This window comes from Strigops habroptila, chromosome 14 (assembly GCF_004027225.2).
Source record: "Strigops habroptila isolate Jane chromosome 14, bStrHab1.2.pri, whole genome shotgun sequence".
Classification (NCBI taxonomy): domain Eukaryota; kingdom Metazoa; phylum Chordata; class Aves; order Psittaciformes; family Psittacidae; genus Strigops; species Strigops habroptila.
Window position 1 is genome coordinate 9,767,566 of NC_044290.2, and position 22,770 is coordinate 9,790,335.

At 36.0% G+C, this 22,770-nt stretch overlaps 1 protein-coding gene across 6 annotated transcripts in view; it reads left to right on the top strand.

Annotated features, from left to right (window-relative positions):
- The window catches only part of CEP112 (centrosomal protein 112), a 188,272-nt gene that overhangs the window by 27,015 nt on the left and 138,487 nt on the right, over positions 1-22,770 (top strand). For all 6 annotated transcript variants that reach the window (XR_003994412.1, XR_003994413.1, XM_030506576.2 and 3 more), the window contains 9 exons: positions 4,287-4,373; positions 6,269-6,368; positions 7,571-7,689; positions 9,934-10,077; positions 12,790-12,944; positions 13,186-13,315; positions 14,062-14,154; positions 14,952-15,011; positions 17,658-17,737. Coding sequence is in view for 4 of the 6 variants with exons in the window: in XM_030506576.2 (XP_030362436.1) it covers positions 4,287-4,373; positions 6,269-6,368; positions 7,571-7,689; positions 9,934-10,077; positions 12,790-12,944; positions 13,186-13,315; positions 14,062-14,154; positions 14,952-15,011; positions 17,658-17,737 (968 nt within the window). In the remaining 2 variants the exon portion in view is untranslated. The remainder of the gene's footprint in view (positions 1-4,286; positions 4,374-6,268; positions 6,369-7,570; positions 7,690-9,933; positions 10,078-12,789; positions 12,945-13,185; positions 13,316-14,061; positions 14,155-14,951; positions 15,012-17,657; positions 17,738-22,770) is intronic.

Sequence of the window (22,770 nt, forward strand, 5' to 3'; positions counted from 1 at the left end):
AAACCTTTTTCTTCTGTGGAAATATCAAAGCTTTGTGTTGCGCACTGATTTCTTTTAGCAGCTGCGTAACACCAAGACAAATAAGTTTTGTCGTATATTGTAAGATACACAAGCCATTGTTCCACATTGTTAGTTCTTACTTTGAAGTTCTCATTTATTGTTTACATCCTTCTCCCCCTTCCTCGCTTCCTCCCTCCCCCATGTATTCATAGGCTTGGAAAAAACCCTGGCAAGCCACAAGTACTGTTTTGTCAAATAGCCAGAAAAGATCTCTGATGGATGTTAAACCTTCAGGATGGCACCTCTGGCCTGGGGGCATTCCCTGTAACAGGGACAAGTGAACTGTGACCAGTAGTTCAAAGCTATCTCTGATTAATATTGTAAATCTAATTATTGATTTAGTTTTGAATTGGGTATTTAAATATTTCTACAGATTTTTGTAACTGGTGACAAGGTGAGTGTTTCTCTTCTGTCACGAAAAGCTGAGATACCACCTTCCGCCCCATTCCCCAGGATTTATGGTAGTTGCAGATCAGACCATCAGTTTAAGTTTCACAGTTGCTGTTTACATTTTCATAACACCTAACCCATGCTATGAAAATACAAGACAGTGATATGATGAAACCTCATTTTCAGTAACTATTTACTGCTTTTGGTGGTGTTTTGTTGTTTTAAATTAGGAAGAAAGTGTGACTAGGCACTTAAAAGCAGTTCTGTTGATACCACCCTCCATGGCTTTAAATAACAGGGACAGCACAGATGTTTGACATCAGTGTTGTTTACATGGCCTTAGGGTTTAATTGCCTCATACTCTTTGTAAGGAGAATAAACAATGACAGAAATCCAAAGGAATGATGTGCAGGCAACAGCAATGGCTGCATTTCATACATAGTTGCAAACTCCTCAACTATAGCTAAATATTCTTGTTTTAGTTTTGTTTTAGTTTTTTGTCTGAATGGTACCATGCCAGAAACAATGTTCTCTGTTGCCTCTTAATTAGTAATAAAAGATATTAAACTCGACGAGCATGAGCGTGGTTAACTGCTTCTAACAAAGTGAATGACTTTTTAAAGTTGCTTTTATCTCTTTTCTCTAAATCTTAGAAAGGTTTTTGATACTATTGGAGGTTATTTTATTTCTCAATATGTGTTTAAAATACAGCTGAAGTGCAAAGGGTGAGGTATGGCAGAGTAGCACATAAAGTTACAGAGCGCTATTCCGCAGGACATTGAGACTAACTTAGCAAATGAAGTTTGACATTTAGTGACTACAGATACGTGGTATGGTTTTAATTTGAAAGATAACTACTTTATTGAAATCAGGATTTAGTAACGTGTTTAAACTTTGAAATGGAAGCGGAGAAGCTTCACTCCCAGTTGTGATGAGCCTATTTGCTTCAACCCCAGCCTTCATGAGATCACTTTGAAAAATGTGTTTACATGACTCAATTTTTTTATCTCCTTACGAGTTGAGATCGGAATTCCATCTTATGCAAAGGGTGGGTCAAAAAGCAGATTTAGGAATTAAGCCAGTACTCCAAGCTTTGCTATAGGACGCTGGTTTGTGGTATGGATGTTTCTGGCTTTTCCAGCAGTTTTCCAGAGAGAAAATTTTAAATGTAGGATTTTTAAACCGATATATCTTTATTTCGACAGCACATGCTCAAATGAACACTTCCAAAAGTTGAAATGTGAAGATATATGTGTGTCTTGGAACTATGGGCCGTTATGAACTTTAAATGATGTTGGAGAATCTCCTATTTTATTCTGTTTTTTTACCAGTTACTCATTATAAATACAACTTTCCTCTTAAAACTAGAAAACTCTGTGTGCACATCAACTATTGAATTTCAAGCACATAAGTAAATGTGAGGAGTCTCCTGAAGGGACAAAATCATGTAAGTTGTGGATGAACCAAACAGGGCAGTAAAAACGTCTGGGGTGCTGAAACTTAAGAATTTCATTAGGTGTATAGAAGACCATGAGTGCTTTTGAAGGTGTCACCTTTTGAGCCCTCAGCTGATGAGGAGTTAGTTTTTGGGATTTTTCAAGAGAGAGAGATATTTCCTATTTTAGTTTTATTTGTAATATTAAAAGAAAAAAGTAATTGTTCTGTTATTACAGTGTTTGCCTTTGGTAAGAGCTGACTTGTGCATCTCGGACACATTTTTCACATTTGTTGTATGGTTGCAACTAACTCTCCTTTTTGGAAAGTAGTCCCAAATTCTGTGCAATTTTCAGGGTTGGCTGTCCTACTGGGAGCAGTGGGATGAATGAATTAAATGAAATTGATGAGAACTAGTGCAAGTGCAAGAGTGGTGCTAAGTGGAAGGTTAATTACCAGAAGTGGGAGCCAACTTCAAGTTCAGGGATTTCTGCTGTCAACCTGTGGCAAAACAGCTACGTGGTTGAGACCAGTCACCATCACTTGAAAATACATGTCCACATTTAATACAAGACAAATTATAGCTTTTGATTGATTTTTATGTTCTTTCAACCTATAGGATAATAATATCTGGACCAGATTTCAGCTGATGCAAACCACCGAGGACTAATTTACATCAGCCAAAACATTATCACTTTATTAATGAGTTTAAATGTAATGTGTTTGTGCGGATTTAATAGCTGTGTGAGTGCAATAGCTATACGTCAGTAATTCATAAGCTTTTAATGTAATTCAAGTAGATTGGAGTCTCTTTCATGTTTAGTTTCTAGTATTTGTGTTTTTACAACACCTTCATATTTATTTATGGAATGTTCACAAACTGTCTATGTGGAAGTGGATTGCTGTGCTCTTCTTTAAAATCAACGTTTATTTATCAGCTAGTACTAAGATTTTCTTCTATAATGTCACTTTGTTAGAGAGATATATGCATATATTTCTTTTCATATATACATATGAGTCTATTTCATGAATAGAACATGCATTTTATTGTGATGCTTATTTCTGGCTGATAAAAGAGGTGGCTGACAGCTGAGAATATGATCTCTTTTCTTTGGGTTAGTTGTCAAAGTTAAGTTCTACCCCCCCGGTAATTTGCATAAGACTATGTACCTATTTAGTCTGGGGAGAGAGGTAGCCTCTTTATATGCAGTGTAATAAGCAGGCGTGTACTTTGGAGTATCAGTGGATGTGAAGTCTGGAAATGGAAAGAATTTGCTGCTCTTCCTGCTTCTGTTTTCAGTTCTCAAGAAATATCCTATAGTTACAGCACAGCATTTTCCATTTTCAAGTTGGATTGACTTGGATTTCTGTAGCTCACATTCTCAAGTCACAATAATGTAGTGACGTTTTCAAGTCAAAATGAACAAATATAACACAAAGTAATCATATGAAAGAAGTTAATAACTTGCAGTGTGTTTATTGTTTGTATGTGTTAGATAAAGATTCATTCTTGAATGGCTACTTTTCATAAGTCAAAGGAATAAAAATTAAGTCGGAATGAATAATGCTCTTTCTAAAACAAGGGAGGTTGTTGGGATCTGTCACTCTGAGGAGGCTTTTCTGTCCACTTTGCTTTGTGAACAGAAGCAATGATTAAATGTAGAAGAGGAATAGCCTGAATCTGAACTTGAGATGTTGCTTTGGTTTTCTAGAAAACAGAAGCACAAAATACCTGTCATGTTTGCAGTCCTGAAGACATAGTGAAAATATGCAGGAGATTTAAAAACACCTTAAAGATGAAAACTGGGACTCTAAGAAGTGGCAATGTGTTATTGTGTCAGAGGGTTCAAGTACACTACTTTGAACAAACACAAGCAAAGGCAGGAAATACATGTTAGCAATCAAATTCAGCAGTGATATCCTTAATTCCATTATAAGTAACCTTGAAAAGGAAATGTGTTGATAATGTGGATGAATAATAGAAAACAAAAAAAAATAAACATGCATCTGGGCTAAAGGACATTCTTTGTATAAATGTGACACCTGCCTGAAGAATAAAAGCAAGTTTACCATACTTGGTATATTAACAGAAGTATTAAAAGCTTCATTCTCAAGAGTTTATTTAAATAAAGGACAATAGCTTTTTCTGGGCAGTAGCAGTTGGTTTTGTTGCCAACTAAAACATCTACATTTAGGTTGACATCTTCTCTAACAGTTTTAGTAAATAAATACGAAAATACAGAGAAACTGAATATAAATCTTTTCATAGCAATTATTTATTAGTGACTTCCCATTGCCTTCTCAATACATGCATGAATAAATCAAAAGTTATACAAAGGTCATTAGTGTAATTTATTCTTTATTTTAATGAAGTTATATGTCTATCTCTTTTGCTTTTAAAGCTGGACATTAAAATGAAAATAGCGGAAGGTAAATTTCATGAAGAAAAGCTTAAATTACAGCAAAAGCACGATGCTGATGTTCAAAAGGTAAGAAGTGTTGGTTTTTTTTCCAAAGTTAGTGTATTACAATAATAGAGAATCTGACTATAAGAAATAATTAGCACTTGTAGTTTAACTTCTTCACAGTTGCAGTTAATGTTCCTTTAAAATAGGATTGTATGTAACAATTTCATAAGCTGATAGGAATGCAGAGTATTCTATGATAACATAAACTTAGGAAGGGAGAAACACGTGCAGAAAGCAGATGAAAATACGAGGTGATTTGTTTATTTGTTTGAACAAGACAACCTATTCTACCAGCCTAGCAGCTTCTGTGGGTTCGTATGCTGATGAAATAGAAACCCCTGATTTCTCTTCTAGCACTTGTATTATAGAAAAAGGGGAACAAAACCACTTAATTAAATTTTTATGGACAGAATGCAAAAAATAACAGTAGGAAAATCCACAAGTGTATCCCATGTGTTCCTATTAATACAGAGTAGGGCTTGCTCTTATGTCTCCATTTTGACACTGTATCTTAAAGCATGGGCTGGTCAATAAACAGTTCGTTATTTATGTTATTGCATTGTAAAAGCTATATGTGGCTTTTAATTCTTCACAGCAATAAAATGACACCAGATACACTTCCTTTGGGTTAGGTTGGATTTGTCTTTATTGTGTTGGGTAACACCACTTTTGGGAAGATTATAGAAAGCCTCTCAAAGACCATACTGTTACTTTTAATACCATGTTTTATACATGTGGGATAAAATTCACTGAGGTCCTAAGCACCTCCTGAGCACTCTGATCCCTGTTAAATGCTCGGCGTCAGGGTTGTGGTGACTTATCTTACTGTAAGCTTTGCATTACCGAGTACCTCTTGTGTTGTTTCTTAAGACTGAGTCACAGACTTGGAGGAAGTGAGTTGACACAACACTATGACACATCAAAGCCTCTTGAAAGGATGTTAATATTTGGTCAGGTGCATATTTGGCTCATCTGTTCTCAAAGTCTGCAAGCACAACTGGCTAGCAAAGCCGAGAGCCTAAAGGAAACAGCTTCGTGAGAATAAGAAAGAGTTTTAAATGCTTTCTCATCCCTGGAGTTGTCAGCCTTTCCTAACTGATGTTAGAATCCCGTCTTTTGAAGTTCTTTTAATAACGTTGGATATTTTAGAAAAGGTTAAATAGTGTCATATTAATCTTTCAAGACACAAAACATTTAATGCAGATGGGGTAATATTGTTTTAAGATGAAAGCTTCTGTTGATGAGAGATTTGGGGCACACTTATAGAATTTCTATGACTTTAATGTTTATCTTAAACACGAAGTTTAAATTAAAATACTATCTCAAAGTGTGCAAATATTCAAGCATTTTTTTATCCCCCCCCAAATCAGCGTGTACAGAACAGTGAACGTAGTTACACCTCATATAGTTGCTGTAGTCCCAACCATTGTTTTGTGGAATACATGCAAAGAATTGCAGTTGGTGAGGTATGAAAGTGTGATGAGTTCACCGATAATTTATTTCTTAAACCTGCTGAGAATTGTAGATGCTGTTAAATAGTATTAGGCGACATAATGAAAAAGGAAACAAATCCTTTCTGTTTGCAGCAGTAGCACCGTGAAACTTCCAAACTCAACAAAAGTAATGTTGGATTTGCCCAAGTTTAAAAAAAACCAAACAAACACCACCCCAACCCCCCCAAAAAACCCCGAGTCTCCTTTTTAATCAACTCTGCTCCCTACATTTATCTAAATCAATCCTTTGTTTAGGACTTGGCAGTTTTAGCTGTGAAAATGAGATTTAATCACCTTCTCCTGCTTGACCGAAGCACTTCTTGAAGGCAGCTCCTTTGACAGAGATCAGTGTCTCTTACTTTGTGCATTCATACTTTTGGAGTTTTTTTGATTTCTGTTAAAGTATTATGAATTTCTTTACAGATTTTGGATAGAAAGAATGATGAAATCGAGGCCTTGAAGTCCCTCTACAAAACCAAACAAAGTGAAGCTGAGGAGACTATTAGAAAGCTGGAGACCAAAGGTGCTTTTTATCTTCGTGGTGGTGGTTTTCTGCATGGTTGTATTGCTCTGCATCCTTCTTGTGGCTATGGGCTTACGTGTTCCTTCTATGTGCAGATGTCCCTTTCCTCTTCCTTTGCAGGTCTTGACCTCTTTCCTTTAGATTTTTTGAGGTTTATCTGGTTGTCTTTGCTGTCCAGTTTCCAAACCAACTTTTCCAAGAGGCAGCGTGGTGCTGTTATGTTTCATACTCACAGGTTTCATGAGCGTCACCAGAAAAAGTTTCTTTGATGATTCCCAAGTATTTTGACCACTTACTTGAAACTTTCTGGAATCTCTGGCTCAAGGTTAATTTATTTATACATTCAGTACATTTTAATCAAACCACAATGTATTATTTAGGACTATTACAGCAAGTGTTCAAACATGAGTAGTAGTCTTGACTATGTCATAAGCACAAACTTGGCCTGAGTGTGGCTTGTCAGCAGTTTTTGAATGTTATTTTCTTTTAGAATTCCTTGGAGTCCATTTACGCTATGGACTAAACCACAATGTAAAATAATCCACAAGTTTGGCAATCTACGTACTAAAAGAAAGTGAGTTCCATGTATATTGTTTCCTGCTCCTTGTCAAAGCAAATTGTCCAAGAAGGGATCTGGTGCTTCTGTTGGTTGCATTCGGCTGTAACAGGTTGTATTCGAGTCACCTACACTCATGTCAGAGAGTGAAAATCATCAGTGACTTTGGAGAAGTGAATAGTATGTTCCTGCTCTGTTTTCCACAAAATTTGTCAGACTATGAATTCTTGGTGCAATCACTTGTAATTTAAATTGGGGAACTTAATTTCCTTGTATATCTTGGGCATTCAACCTTCACGAGAACCTTCTCTCGTAAGGATGCATGTAAACTCAAGGTAAAAAATGCTTGTTTTCTTTAGGTTATACAGCATTTTGTCAATGTATATTTACTACTTCGGTAAGGAAAACTCACTATGAAATATTTTGTAAGTAGAGAAGGGGGAACACTTTGTATTTTTTTAGTGGCACAGAATCTAAGTGCTGAATTTTAAAGGAACATGTGCATTAAGTATTTCTTAGAGCCAAAAAACCATCAGAAAGCCAGGTCAATTGGAAAACTGATTTAATCCGGTCACATCTGTTGCCAACACTGGCAAATCCCAAAGGTGTGTCTTGAAAGGTTGTTTTATTTTCCCATTTTTGACAGTTCAGACCCTTCTTCGTGAGTCGCAAGTCGTCAGAGAAGCGAAAGAGAAGCAGATTGTGGAGTTAAAGAAGATGTGTGAGCAAAGCAATGAGTCTTTGAACAATGAATGGGAGAAAAGGGTAAGGAATAACTTGCTTTCTTTGAAAGACTTCTACAGTGTATATGTGGGATAATACATTTTGTTGCTTCAAAAAATGAACTATAAGGAATATGTTACTTTTTGGGCTATTTTCTTCTGCTGACTTTATTGTTTTTGCTGGAGTAATCTTGCCAGACTCTCTGCTGATGCTCACACCCCTGCACCCTGCAGCTGGGCACTCGGTTCCTGGGGTTCATCTGGCCCTCTTGGCAAGTCTCGGGATGTATTAGGGAAGTGTTTGTTTCTGGTTGACCTGACATGGAATTTTAATCTCAGTAAACCTGCTGCTACCTGCTACACGGTGCTTCCTCTGAACTCTTCTTTTTGCAATGGGTCATGAATTCTTCAATGTGTTTTTATTTATCGTTACACTCAAGGCAGCAGCAAAGCAGAGGGAAAAGCATCTTTATTGTGAGACAGCTTCACCTTTCTCCAGATTACTGTTGGTATTTTCTTTTTTGCCCCTCTGAGGAGAGGAAGGGTCACAAAAAGGGCAAAACCACCTCCCTTCATAGATGGAGTTTTGCAGCTCTGTGCATGGAAGTGATGTTGGTTTTATTCTTGTCTTGTAAGAGCTTAATCATAAATCTTGTCCTTTGTGCTTAAGTCCTTGAGGCTTCAGCATTAGGTGGGGTTTTCTTGTTTTAGAGGAGCATTACTTTCAGCCCCAGGTCATCCCCTTGTTGCAGTTACCTGGCAAGTGCTGTTCCTCTAGCTGTAGTTGTCATCAGTGATGCCAGTGTGCAAACAAGAGGGCAAATTAAAATGCTAATATTAACTTCGTGGAATTATAGAAGTGAAATCAGAGCATGTATCTTATGGGAAAAAGTGGATAGTGGGAATTGTGATGGAAATACAGTAAAAGCTAACAGTACAATATTTTAATAACTTTATAATTACTTCCTTCTGTGTATTTTTTCCTTTGAATAGATGCAAGCTATTTGAATAGATGTTGCTGACAATAATGCAAATATTATTGTAGTCTGGTGTACAGGAGGTAAAGACATTCCCAGGATTTTTGGGTTTGTTTCTAGCTCATGCACCTGGAGATGAAATGTTTATTTATTTATTTTCCCAGATTATTTTTAAAAGGATCTCAAATTCAACAAAGCTTCTGAACCCCACAGTATATACGTGATATTTACCATAATTTATCAGCATTCTTATCTTTTGAATGAATCATAGAATTATACAATCATAGAATAGAAAACTCATATGAGTTTATGGATGAAAACTTCTATGTTAAGTTCCTGCACACTGTTGAATTCTGTTTAAATCATGGTCCAGATTCACAGAGACCTCCAGAATTCTGCATGATAAAAATCCTTTGGTCTGGCAGTAGGCAGGGTAATGAATAACTTTCTGCTTCTCTATATGTTGGATAGAAACCCTTATATGTGTGCAAATTAACCTGACTTTGGCAGTGCATTTAGAAAGATGCTTTTATATTCTATATTGCAGTTTGTTCCTTCATCCGTGAAATTAATTTGTTAGAAACTTGCGAAATACATGATAGCTGTTACACAACCAAAGCACCAGACAAGTTTTATATGCTAATTTCACATGACATTATTCTTTACTATTGTTTAGATAGAGAACTTAGATTTAAGGCTGCTTAGCTAGAAAGAGAGGCCACTGGTGTTTAGAATATAAATCAAGTGTTAGTAATGACACAAATAATCCTTTTATTAGACAACTAGATGTTCAGGGCTCTTCAGCTTCTTACAAATTGAGAGGCAGATAAACCACCAGTGTAAGTATCTGGAGAGAGTATTAGTATTTCTGTAATAGAAAGTCATTAATTTTGTGCAACACTCATTGGTGTTCTGTTTAAAATATGTAAGCAAATAGTGTATCAGAGTGGCAAAAATATGTATGTGTTTTAGCATTCTATATGGATTAGGTTATGCTCACTATGCCCAGGTTCTGGGCAACCTGATCTAGTTGAACATGTCCCTGCTCATTGCAGGGGGGTTGGACCAGGTGACCTTTGAAGGTCCCTTCCAACCCAAACTATTCTATGATTCTGTGACTTGCTTATACTCCTAAGTTGCTGCTTTATAGAGTCATAGTAGACCTATTTAGTGAGACCATGTTCTAGTTTTGTTGTAGAGGTCGGAAATGCGGCTTCTGCTTCTCAGTTATTCTATTTATGTGCTATAATAATATACTTATAAATGCTAGTTTTATGCAGCACTCGTTTCCTAACATTTTTGTGATGCAGCTTCATAATGCTGTGGCTGAAATGGAGAAGGAGAAGTTTAATATTCGGAAGAAGCACACAGAAGATATGCAGGAGCTGCTGGAGGACACCAACACTCGTCTTGACAAAATGGAGGAAGATTATTTGGAACAGATAAAGTCAACTGTAAGTTACTTGTAAATATGTCACAATACCAAGTGTCTCTTGCAATATTCACATTTCATGCACTTGTATATCTAAGCACTGTTGGGCTGAGAAGTATTTTTGATAGTGCAGTGGTTCTCTCTTGGGAGAGAGCAGTGTCCTGGCAGCCAGTCCAACCAACGATTTTTCTCCCAGGTAAAACTCACTGAAGTACAGCCCTTCAGTGAATATTGCTCAGATATATATTTGTACTAAAGGATTAGCATTTCTCATTGGTTTTGATTCAAGTTAGCAGAACTTTTGTCTCTGTAGGATTATAGACTATAAAAAAGGATGTATATAGTACATCTGTTTTCATAGGTAGATGTGACTTCTTACTTACCCACTTCCTCTCTGAGTGATCAAATGCTTCTGTTAGATTAAAGAGCAAATAAAACATATTTTAATAATTATTGCATTATTCTAATTTATTGCATCTTTCTTAGAATAATTAGAAACATGTAAGCAGGATTTTGTGCCTGCTCTATAAATGATGTACAAAGGCAAAAAATTAACAAGTATCCTCAAGAAAACATCCTGTACTTTTTATCAGGATGAGGTAGGAAGAAAATGGGATGAGTGAAAAGACAATGTCAAACAAAATTTATTCCTTTATTAAGGAATGTTGAATTTAAAAATTAGCATTCAGATCATGTCGTAGGTAACAGTAAATACAGAGGGAAAATGGACACAGTCTGTCAGCAAGATTGAATTTAAGAACCATCAAAACTAGACAGATCTTGCTGAGCAGCTTCTGATTTAATAATTAAACAAGGTAGAGTTCAAGGCAGGGCTTAAGATGAAAGACGAGTCTGTCACTGGAAATTAGTTTTCTTTTTTTCTCTCTTCTCTTTCTTTCTGTCTCCTGATTTTTGGTGGGTTTGTTGGTATTTCAGAGTTTCCTTGTTCAGAGTTTCATGTTGTCAAGAGTGCCAGTGCTGTTAGCAACTGAAATTGGCTGAACTATTTAATACCATAGAACTGATAAGTAGGGTTTTGTGCATTGAACAAGTATTAACTTCCATGAGGGCTGGGGGGCTGGGAAGGAATGATGATATTTGGTGATATGTTGGATGACTTGTTTCCTTTTTCATATTTGTTCTTTAAAAAAAAACCAAACTCCCACAAACAAACCCCCCCCCCCCCCCCCCCCAAATAAACAAAAGAAGCCTCCAACCCACAAAAAATCCCTGCCAAAACCCCACCATACCATGCAGCTGGCTTTGCATTGACGGAAAACTTGGCTCCACTGTTTCTGAAGTATCTTAAGCCAGTTGGTGAAGTTTAGGTGACTGTTCTGCCTGTCTGAGGTTCTTGCATTAGTCCAGGCTCCTTTAACAGTCCTGTGATGGTTGGGGCCCTGGCTCGAGATGGCAGATGTTTGAGTTTTGATTTTACATTAACAGAGAGGGAGGACACTTTTCCACTTCCCTCATCTTTGGACCTTTGTTGATATAAAAATAACTATGATACATACATCCCGGAAGGGCAGCTGTATCTTGTTTTTTGACTCCAGCCTCTGGAGTCCATGGTTATTAACATAAATTTAGGAAAGAATGGGAAGTAGTAGAGTAGTCTCATGCTACATGTGCTGTCCTCATTCTGCTCATTTTGAAATTATTTATATTACAAAATGAAAGAAATACATCTTTTGGTAGATGTTTGTAATTTATTGTAAGGAAATCACTGTAATTAAACAAATGATGGGGAGAAGTAGATTAGGGAAAGGTAAACCAGCAGACACTTGAGGAATGCACTCTCAGTCCTGATACAGATTTGCTATATTCCTGTGCACAGCACTTCCCTTCTCTGTGTGCCTTTTCCAGTGATAAAATGGAGAAGATACACTTACCTTACAAGATGATTGGCGGATATAGTTAATATTTGTTAATGGATTTCAAACATAACTAGATAGCATTTGCACCGTTAATGCAGCATTTGTGTTACAACCTTCTTATATCCTCCAAATCCATAGCAGGTGTTACAGTATCTTTTAGTTTACATCCTTGGATGTGGTTTTTCCAAAGCGTGCACATAAAAGGCAGTTGTTTAAAATCTATCATTCTGTAGCAACCTAAGTGCACTGCTCCTTGTTCTAATTTAGAAATTTAATATATATATTTCTGTCTATAAACGTACAATGGTTGTAAAAGTACTCTGGAAAATATTTCAGCATGAAAGAGCTATAGATTTCACTGGATGCTGTATGGTTTAATATGTTTTCTAGCTGACTTTTATAGCTGCTCCTCACCGTAATGATCAATAAAATCTTATATATATAGATTTTTCCTCAAATACTCCTTCCTGCATGCAGGTTGTGCTAGGGTGTGTAGAGATAACACACTCTTTGGTTAATGGAAGTTCTGAAAATACTTTCTGTGCATCCGTTGCGGTTTTCCTTGGAAATATCTGTTGGGTCTCCCATTTTAACAGATTAGGAATTTAGAAAGCAATTGCACATATTATTTTGCTCAGGGGAGAAGACTTGTTATTTTGCAGGGGGGAACAGACCTCCATGTTTTGAAGATTTATTTATTTATATACAACATAGAATTTACGGTCATGATTGATGACACTTTTGCTATTGTAACTCTTTGTGTCTCTGGACCACCGAAGAACATTGTTGCTTTAGGCTACTGAATAACAACAGGAGCATACCCTGATTTATTCTGTTTTCTCAACCTATTGTTTTAGAACCAGACTGTCAAAGAACTGGAGGCTCGTGTCCAGCAGTTGACTGTTGAGGCTGAAAATAGTAATTTACAGCGTCAGAAATTATCTCAAGAAAAGGCTGATGCAGAACAGCGTTACCAGGTGGTGTGCTCTGAACTTCAGGATGTGAAAGCAAGGTAATTCGTTAGCTGCTGCTGGTTTTAACATTGTATTAATGGATGTAGAACTCATTTAGGAACTGACCCAAGTGACCACTGTAAGGAGGATGTTATCCTTCCATTATTTATAAGTGTTTCATTCTGCTACAGCGAGCACATGGTGCAGGCAGACTTGCATACTCTGTAGAATTGATACTGAGCAGGTAAAATGCCAAAATATGAAAGCAATTTCCATATTCTGTTTGCTTACTACTTGTAGGCACAGCTCACTTCAGAAAGACAAGGACCGTATTATACAGGAATATGAGAAGAACATTCAGCAACTACAAAGTAAATATGATGTTGATATAAATTTTATAAAGCAGGAACATGCTCTCTCTGCAGCTAAGGTATGCTTCCACATGTAACAGGCATTAAAATGTTGTTGAAGTGGTCTCTTCAATAGAAATGTAATGCTTATGAATAAATCCAAGGAACTCTTCAGTTCCCGAAGTTATTCATGTGCAGAAGTTTAAAAAAGAAATTATGATTTGATTTTTCATTCCCAAATTTGACTGAAAAATCATCTGAAGTTGAGAATTCTAATGTGTGTATATGTACGTACAGGTGGTATTTCCATAGCTGATTCAGATAAGGGACAATTAATACACTGATCTTGTTTGTGCTGCTTTAGAAATTCCAGATATCTACCAATATGCATAGGTAGATATATAGTATATATTTAATACAATTTTCAAGTTCAATGGTTGTAGAAAAGCCTGTGTTTTAAATCTTCTAATTATGAGAGCCATAGGACAAACAGGGCCTTTTACATTTATTTACTGGAATGCTGGGAACTTTGATGATACTTTACTCCATTTAATTTCCAAGGTGTTTTTGTTTGTTTCACTTGTTAGTGCCAAGGGGTTTTATTATTGTCTATTTTTAGTGGTTTTGTTCACATTTCTAAGTTCACCAGACGGACACAATTGACATACCCAGAGTTGTAAACTCGTACACGTTTTTTTTCCCAATTTGATGTATTTTTCCAATTTCCAGGCACTTTTGAGAAATAAATGTAAACCCACTAAAGATGTATCTGTTTAAGCTGATGAGGAATGCAACACAAATTCCTGTTTTTGTTAAATCCCTGCAGGCATCTGATGCGATTGAAGAATTGCAGCACAGTGTGGCTCTATTAAAACAACAGCTACAAGATTCAGAACATCAAAGACAGCAACAGCTGAGGGTAAGCCCTGAGTTTCTTACTCAAGAATGACCAGCTCTTTTTACTTGTCCCAGTGATTTGAATGTTTAGATAGCCATAATAAAATGCACTTATATATAACATGCATATTTGTATGTATTTAATTCAAAGAAATATTTGAAGTGTCACCTCTTGCTTAAAGGTTGATTTAAAAAGTACGACTAAGAGATGACTGTATGGGTAAAAACAGAATTTTCAGAGGAACTTTTTGACTGTTATAATTCATGTTAAATCAATACAAAGGTGTGTAGAGATTATAGAGAAACATGTCAAAGAATTACATGTATCTTTTTTTTTCCCTAAACTTTAAACATTTGTAAAGTAAGTTTCAAAATTGTGTAAGTTTTTGTTGCTATTTAACAGTTCAGTTCAATATTCCTTTTTCCTATAGGATTCATTTAAATGAATCCTTCTATCTCAGGATAATGAGTTCCACATCCGTATCATGTATCCATCCTGTTTGAGTTTGGCATCTACTTTTTCTCCTATGCCTTTCATTTCACAGTTGATGTAGTGCAGAATGGCATTTTAATAGTTCAGGAGAGCAAGTTGCTGTTTCTCTTTAGAAAACATGAACCATGACTTTCGAGACAGTTCTGTTACATGTGGATGCTGTTGGTTAAATTTGTTTGTCAAAATTCTTTAATGATGATATAAAGTGGCTTTAATTTTTATGGATTGTTCTATGCAATAGCAAATATGTGTGTGTTTAATGACTACTTTGAAATGAAAGGAAAATATGATTTGTTTATTTAGAATACACATCTCTTCCCTTGCAGGATCAAGAATACAAGCTTCAACAGGAGAAACTTCACTTGGAGCGTGTATATGAAAAACAGGTAATGTTATCAGGAAAATACACCATCTTGGGCATACTTCCAATTTCTTTTTGTATACAGAAGCTAAAGGTTTAAATTCTGAAATCCCTCAAGAAGTAAATTTTGGAATCTAAGCATTTCACATGGGTTGGGAAAATAATTGGAGACATTCAAGGAGGATTTTAAGCACAGCTTTTTAAGTACAGAGATAACGCCTCTGAGTGTGGGAGTCTATTGCCAAACACTGGAGGCTGGGAGAATGTTACCAAAGACGTGCCACTGTAAGCCTGGCCTGTTTGTACACACTTCTTTTGTTGGCAGCTGATGTTAACTGCTGCTAGAGAAAAGATAATGAACTACATTGAACTTAACCCGACCTGTTGTGAGTGTTCCTATGTTCTTCCATTCTTCTTTTTCCCCAATATATCTTTATTCCATACTTCTCCATGATTCCAATGTGGTCTCTATGTATTGTCAACATGCATTGTTTTAACATCAGAAGCTTAAACTAAAAAATGTAATTTTCATCAAAAGCGCTTCATCTTAATGCACTTTGCAAATGCTGTCTACTCTTTTAGACTTTAAATATCAACAAGTTTCAAATTATACTTCAATTTTAGTGACATTGAACTCATGCATAAGAGAGTGCATTAGATGCCTGTTTAATTGAAAGGATGTGTTATTCAAACATGTCATTTCCAAATGTGGTAAATTTGTAACATAAAATAATGAATTGTGATCATAGCTACTCGTCATTTGGTATTAGCATTTGCAGCATGAATTGTAGTGAGATTTTGGTTTGAGTTAGTGCTTTCTGCGGACTTGAATTCAAATGCTTTTTCATTCCAAGATATGTTTTGGTCTGATCCTAGCCTACGTTTGTCTTTTTAGACAAGTCATGGTTTTTATGAATGTTGGCCTCAAGAAAAGCTTAGTATTGGAATAATATTGCAGGTCAAAATAAAGATACAGTTGTATAATTCGGCTATTGTAGTGTAGTGGACATTGGTTTATTGCAATACGTCACTTCCACTGCAGATAAGTACAGATTAAAAGTGACTGGTAATGTTTGCAGGCACCAAGACCAAATGCCATCAAATGGCTCACATCTAGGCTATTAAACTTTACAATTCTGGGCAGTGAGGTGGATGCATCCGTGCTACCTGCTGCAGTGGTGCCTGTCCAGCGTGAAGCTCGAATGAGGTTTGAGGATCATTTGGGAGAATGGTACTTAGCATAGGCTAAGAGCGTGTCAGCAATCCCGCTGTACTGTTAAGGACAAGTACTGAGTTCTACCTGTGTCAGTAAATGAGAAAGTAGACCCTTTCTTAGTAGTTAACTTTGCAGCAGTACTCCTCTTCATCAATTTTGCTTTGTTTTCCAAAGCAAATCTTTGAGAAAGGAGGAGAAAAAATACATGGGAAGACTCTAGGGATATAAATCCATAAAATAATATGGATTGGCCTGTAAATACTAAACGAAGCTTGTCCCTCAAGTAAAGGAGTCGTGAAGTCTCTGATGCAATCTGTTCACTTAAGAACCTACCCATTATCTAATAATCTTTATTAGTCTACAGTGGCTATTGCCTGCTAGGATATTTAAACATCAAACAAATACTAGGTAGTAACCCTAAATGTCACTGCTTGATTAAATGTCCTTATCTGCTGAATCAGGAACCAGTTAAGCTAAATGGTTTTACAAGCCAAGGAAACACCTGCTTTTTATAAATAATCTACCACTTGTTTTCCAAACATTGAGCTCAGGGTAAGAACAGTGAAACATTATTCCTGAGAGCTGTTCTTGAGCCAGCTGTTGAATATATAGATTTTTACCAGGTTTGGCAATACCTTCTTTACTCTGATAGGCAGCCCATTGGTTTGGAAGCTCTTTCAAACCAACCAAGTATTCAGACTTCTGTGTAGTAAACACCCACAGGGAACTGCTCACAGCAGAGAATCTCTACATGTGTTTTTTCATTGGACAACTATACTCTTATGCTTCTGACTACACAGCATTAAAAGCTTTATATAATGATTCCAGCACTCTCGTTTGATTTCACTGGGGCAGGAGTTCATTAGTAATAAACCACTTATCCTCAAAGTATTACTTTTCTTAGAGTTTCTACCCTCAGATAGTTAATGTTTGAGTATGTATGGTTCTAAAGTGAATTATTGTCATAAATAATTATTAAGTGAATTAAGTGAATTATTGTCATAAATAAAGTGAATTATTATCATTGTGTTTGGTACTCTTATTGTGGTAAGAATGGAGAAAAAGTACTTTGCTTTGGGTATTCACAAATTGGTAAGTAGGAACTCTGCACCATAAAGAATATATCTCATTATTTTTGGCATTTTTCTATATGCTTTCCTGTATTTATCTAAAGAAAATCTAGTTCCTTTTTATGTAATTGCTGATATTTCTGTAATCTAGAGAATAATATTCATTTTGAGAAGAAAAATAGCTCTATTTGCTATGTTTTCATACTTCATCTCTGTTAATCCTTATTCTTGCATTTTATATTATTTTAGGAACATATACATGGTTGTCTACATCCATGCAAAAGAAATATCCAAAAGAAATAGGTTTTTAATTTAAAATAACTTCTTTTTCAGATCTGACTTTGTTTTAGCTAAAATATGGTATTTGTTTTCCTTCCAATGGTAGATTCATGGCATCCGAAATGATCTTGATAAAGAAAGAGGGGATGCTCAGAAGAAAATTCGCAAACTGGAAGAAGCTTTGAAGTAAGTGACTATGGGATAATTGTTGAACCATCCCCAATTTCTTAGTCAAATTTATTAACTGAACTTATGCTCTGTCTCGTCTATCTGCCTTCCTGTGATTTGTCTGGGTTATCTTCCCATCGTAAAGCTGCATCTTCAGGGTTCTAGTCAGCCATAAAAATTTACAAAGTAAAGCAAGAACCAAGGCACCCAGATTTATGGACTTTCAAGTGGTAGGAGTAGAGCAGAATGGAAGTTGGTGGTGTCAGCGGGTCTTGCCCTGTCAGACAAATGAACTCAGCTTCAACTGAGAGTAGATACATAGTAGGCAAAGAATCCAGACTAAGAACTTGGTGTTTTGGACACTTATAGAGTAAGGGATAAATTTGAAAGATGTATTTAAATTATATTTTAACTTGATTTAGTATATGGTGTTTGTGGGTTTTTGTTTTTTATATCCATAAATTACAACTTTAATGTGGATTTTTCCTCTTTGATACCACACTTGATGTGTGAAAACTTGTTCTTCAAATGTGGCTCAGGCTCAAAAACGTTCTGCAGCAAACAGAAGACACTTTTCATTAAGTAACTTGGAACAGCTTTTTTGCTGACCTTGTACATTAAAAATCTAATCAGGACACAACAAGTCTGATGTTTTCTGAGCGGAGGAGTGGTTTACATACAGCAGATGCACTTACAACAAGATCCACTCTTGTTATGCTGCTTCCATTTTTTGATTATGTAAAATATTATTTCCATATGTTCAGCCAGTTTAAATTCAAAGTTACAGAAATAATTTTTAGCGAAAACAGATTATTCTGAAACGAACCAGAAGTTATTTGCTAGAACTATTCAGCTGAACATTAGGCTGTATCTTATCTAGGCTGATAGAGGCATTGTGAAGATACTTTTATTCAATAAAAGTCACAGGGCTGAAGTCTGTATTCCTTTATTTCTATAATCTCTTAGGTATTTGGCATAAATAGAGACTATCTTAAATCACTGCAGACATTAATAAAAACTCTAGCTTTTAATCTGTAAATTCTTTACACTGACTATTATTTATAATTTTAGGGAGATTGAATTGTTATCAACTAAACTTAATCTTTTAGTATTTTAATGTCTGATTCATTGATAATAGTCACATTAATTACCTTCCACATCTTTCAAATAACATGTCAGTTTGCACTTAAGTTAATACAATAAGTCTGACTTTACAGTCCACTGGCTGCTCAGAATTTTTTCCTCCTATGGGTGCTCTCAGTGCAGAGTGAACGTGGTTGTACTCCTCATCAGTCAAGTTGTGAAGCAGGTTATTGCGCTGTGGATTTAAACTTAGTTTTAATTAACAGCACTGCACTGAGAAGCTGTTGTAGATAGCTGAGGAGGTCCACATGTATTTCACATACTCCTGAGCTGTAAATAAGCTTAGGTTTAATGTACGGGTTAGAGTAAGGATTTGAAAGACTCAAGTTTCAGGAACCCCAAGAGCCCAGTTTACTAATGAATGCTTCAGGGACCGCAAATTAAGATGATGTTGGCAGAGGCCAGCCCTTGTACTTGGTGTGAGTGAGTCCTTTGGCCAAAACTGGGGATGGGTCAGCCCTGGAGGCTGTGTGACGGGTTAAGGCTGTGTCTAGACTGTTTCGCTACAGCAAGTGATTAATGTGTATTCTCAGTTTTCAAAGTGTCTTCTAATACAAGCTACTTCCACTCATATTATAGAGTACTCTCCCATCTTTGCTTCCATGTCATATGGCACTCTTAAGCTTATTTTATTTTACTGATTCAAGGTGTTGGAAATAATGTAGTGATTTCTGATATTAAATGATATATCACTCTCCTAATTTAAAATGGAAAATGTTTTAATTTTGGAGATACTTATTAATAATGAATCTGTACTACTGTTCTTTTGGTTGTTTTTCTGGCAGTGATTTGGGGTTAATTTTACAGTTAGTAATGGAATTAATGCTCATAAGTAATTATTTTGTAATTGAATAGATTAAAAAATAGCTTCATGTGGTTTTGTCTGGATGGAGACAGAAGTCAGCAGAATCATCAGGGTGGATTTGTGTTCCTAAAGATGAAAAATACTGTATTTATAGAGGTATAGTGCTCTAGTCTAAGCCCAGCATATATTCAGCTGGCTGGTTCTTTCACATTTCAACTCTAGTGCAGAACCCCTGGGTCTTGCATCTGTACAGTTCTGACCATGGATCTATCAGTGCACAGGACTTAAGAAGAGACTCATGTGCTCAGTAGAGAGGAACTGCTAATCCTGCAAGGCAGACTTTCTGGAAACCAAGTCATTAATTTAGTACCAACAGTTCTGGACAATATTAAGATTTTATATATGCTTATATACGATATATAGGTAATAGGTAACAAGCAGCAATACTTTTGTGTCAGAAATGGGTGACTTCCTTATGGCTTTTTTTTCCCATTACGACAAAATTGGTCCTTTTAACAATCTCTTGCTATGAATATGAATTCATAAGATCTAAGTTTTGTGTGAAAATGCTTCGTTTTGCTGTATTTCTTTCCCTATTTGTGGAATGGAATTAAGTAATTACAAGCTGAGGCAGACACAGTAAACCTTTAGAAAACAACCTTATCTTCCTTGACATGGGTGAAAATAAAACAACCTTATCTTCCGCAATATGGGTGAAAATATGGTTCACCATCTTCAATAGAAACTATGCCTCGTGGAATTGCAGCTCAGAACCCAGTAGGTGCATCAGCGATTTCTCATAAACCACTTTGATCTGAATGCACTTTGATTCTGAAATGGCCACAGGATTCTATCTTGAGTAGCTAGTCAGCTGCAAACACATAGAAAGGGAAGTGGCAGGTATTTTGGTGGGGTTTTTTTTTGTTATTATCATTATTTTCCAGTGGCGTGACAGCAAACAGTGCTGTTGCAGTTTCAAACATCTCCACGCAGACGCATAATGAAAGTGATTTGAGACATTGTGTGGAATAGTAAAATCCCTATTTCTAAAAGTATCTTTCACTTCAAAAAAAAAACCCCCAGTGTTGCCAGAGTTTTAATACAAAATAGTGGTTTCCATAGTTTATGGAAGGTTTTTTTTCTTCTTCTGAAGTTTATGGTAGAAGTATCTGTCAAAACCAAATCTTTTGTAAAAGAATTGCTCTAATCCTCATGACTGTTGGTGGTGACTTGTAGATATACATTTTCTATTTAGTTTAGGAGTGCATGTCATAGGTAGTGCCTAATAACACAAGTCACTAGAAGAAGTGCTCCAAGGATTTTTCTAGAATGTCATTTAAACTGCATTTATGTACTAACAGAGTATTCTTAAAAAGCTGCTTTGTAATTACTTGGGGGGAAAGGTTGTTCCTCTGATCCCTTTAGTTTGGTTGCATAAAATGTGCAATGAGAGTGGGTTACAAATAGGCTACATCTCTGTGGTTCTTATCTCTTATTTTAAGTAGGGTATAGGAAATGAAGAAGTGTAGTTACATTACAGTGTGTCATGCTGCAGACTGGGTTGAATACAACAGAAAAAGAAAATAAGAAAAAGAAACCCTGTACCCATTTGTTGGTGAAAAATTACATGGAAGAGAAAGAAAAGCTCTAGTTGGTTATACAACACTGTTACCCAGAGTAGCTCTCAACGTAATCTGTTGTGTCTTGCTCTGTGAAATGTAGACACCTATTTATTAAAAATATTTGCACTGCTAATATTTTAATATCTGATTCTTTCATAATTTTAATTTACTGGGCCGTAGGGAAATATTTCCCGTTTTATGGAAGAATTGAAATGTAGAAGTGTAGAGATTTGTGGCTATTTAGGGAACTGGAAGTAGGTATGGCCTTGATGTGGTTTAAAAATGAGACAAGGACATGTATGTTAAAGGCTCTTTAATCATATTTACTCTTGTTTCCATTTCAGTGATCATCTTGGAAACAACTTTACTTACCTGATTGGAACTTGAGTATTGTTCCTAATAGTTGTATTGCAGGCAGAAGATTTATGCAGTTTTCCCAGAGGCCTAACAAGTGGCTGGCTTTGACGATAAAGAATTGTGTTTAAAAAAAAAAAAAACAAAACAGTTTAGACTGTAGTATTTATCAGTTAGCAATAATTCTATCAAGTTTAAAACGTCTTAGTGGTTAAGCTCCCTTCAGTCTGTAGCTGCTTTGCCCATTCTCTGGCTATCAAAACAGCTGCTGTGTCTACAAGTAGCAGGTTTTAGTAAATATTTGTCTTGATTGCTAAACAAAAGTGGCATCTAGCTTGTTTTCATAGAAAGATGCAAATGTTCTGAGCTGTTAATGCTTTATTCAGTTTGATGTGTTGATCACAAATACTAAATATCTCCAACAGATGGTGCATTAAAAACTGACCTCTGTTGCTATTAGCTCTAAAATACTGAAGATGAACGCTAGCCCTCTGACTGTAGAATCATTTGAAGGCATATTGAAGGTTCTGTTTTCATAAGAATAATACTTTTCCTTTTTTACTGTTTCTTTTGGTTCCAAAATAGCATTTTAAGGCACAGACAATGGCCTTCCTAGTCATCGTGAAAACATAGCAGTACATGTACCAGTGATAGTACATGTTCAATAAGTATCCTGGAGATGTATGTATTAGATTAGTATCTATTATATTCACAACTTAAACATCCAGAAGTTAATGTTGGGATGGTAGTCACAGCAATGGTCCCAAAGGCTTCCCATGGAAGTGTCACAGTTCTGTGCCAGGCATTATTTGCTGGCATCAGAAGTGCATGTACTTTAAGGCTGGCCTCATTTATTTGCTGATTAACAGAGAAACTTAGAACATTGTTGCTTAAGATCAGAGGTAAAAATCTCTTTTATCATCCCAAGAAGGAGCAGAATGGCCATGTACGTTATTAGCATTTATATATACCATCAGTGTTTGAGGTATAGCTGCCAGCCTGACTTACAGCAGGGAAGATATTGGGTGTACAGGAGGAAACATTTGGTTTACAGCAGTTAGTTTGAAGTCCATTTATATGTTATTAGTAATAATACGTAAAAAACTAGAGATGAAACGGTAAAGAAG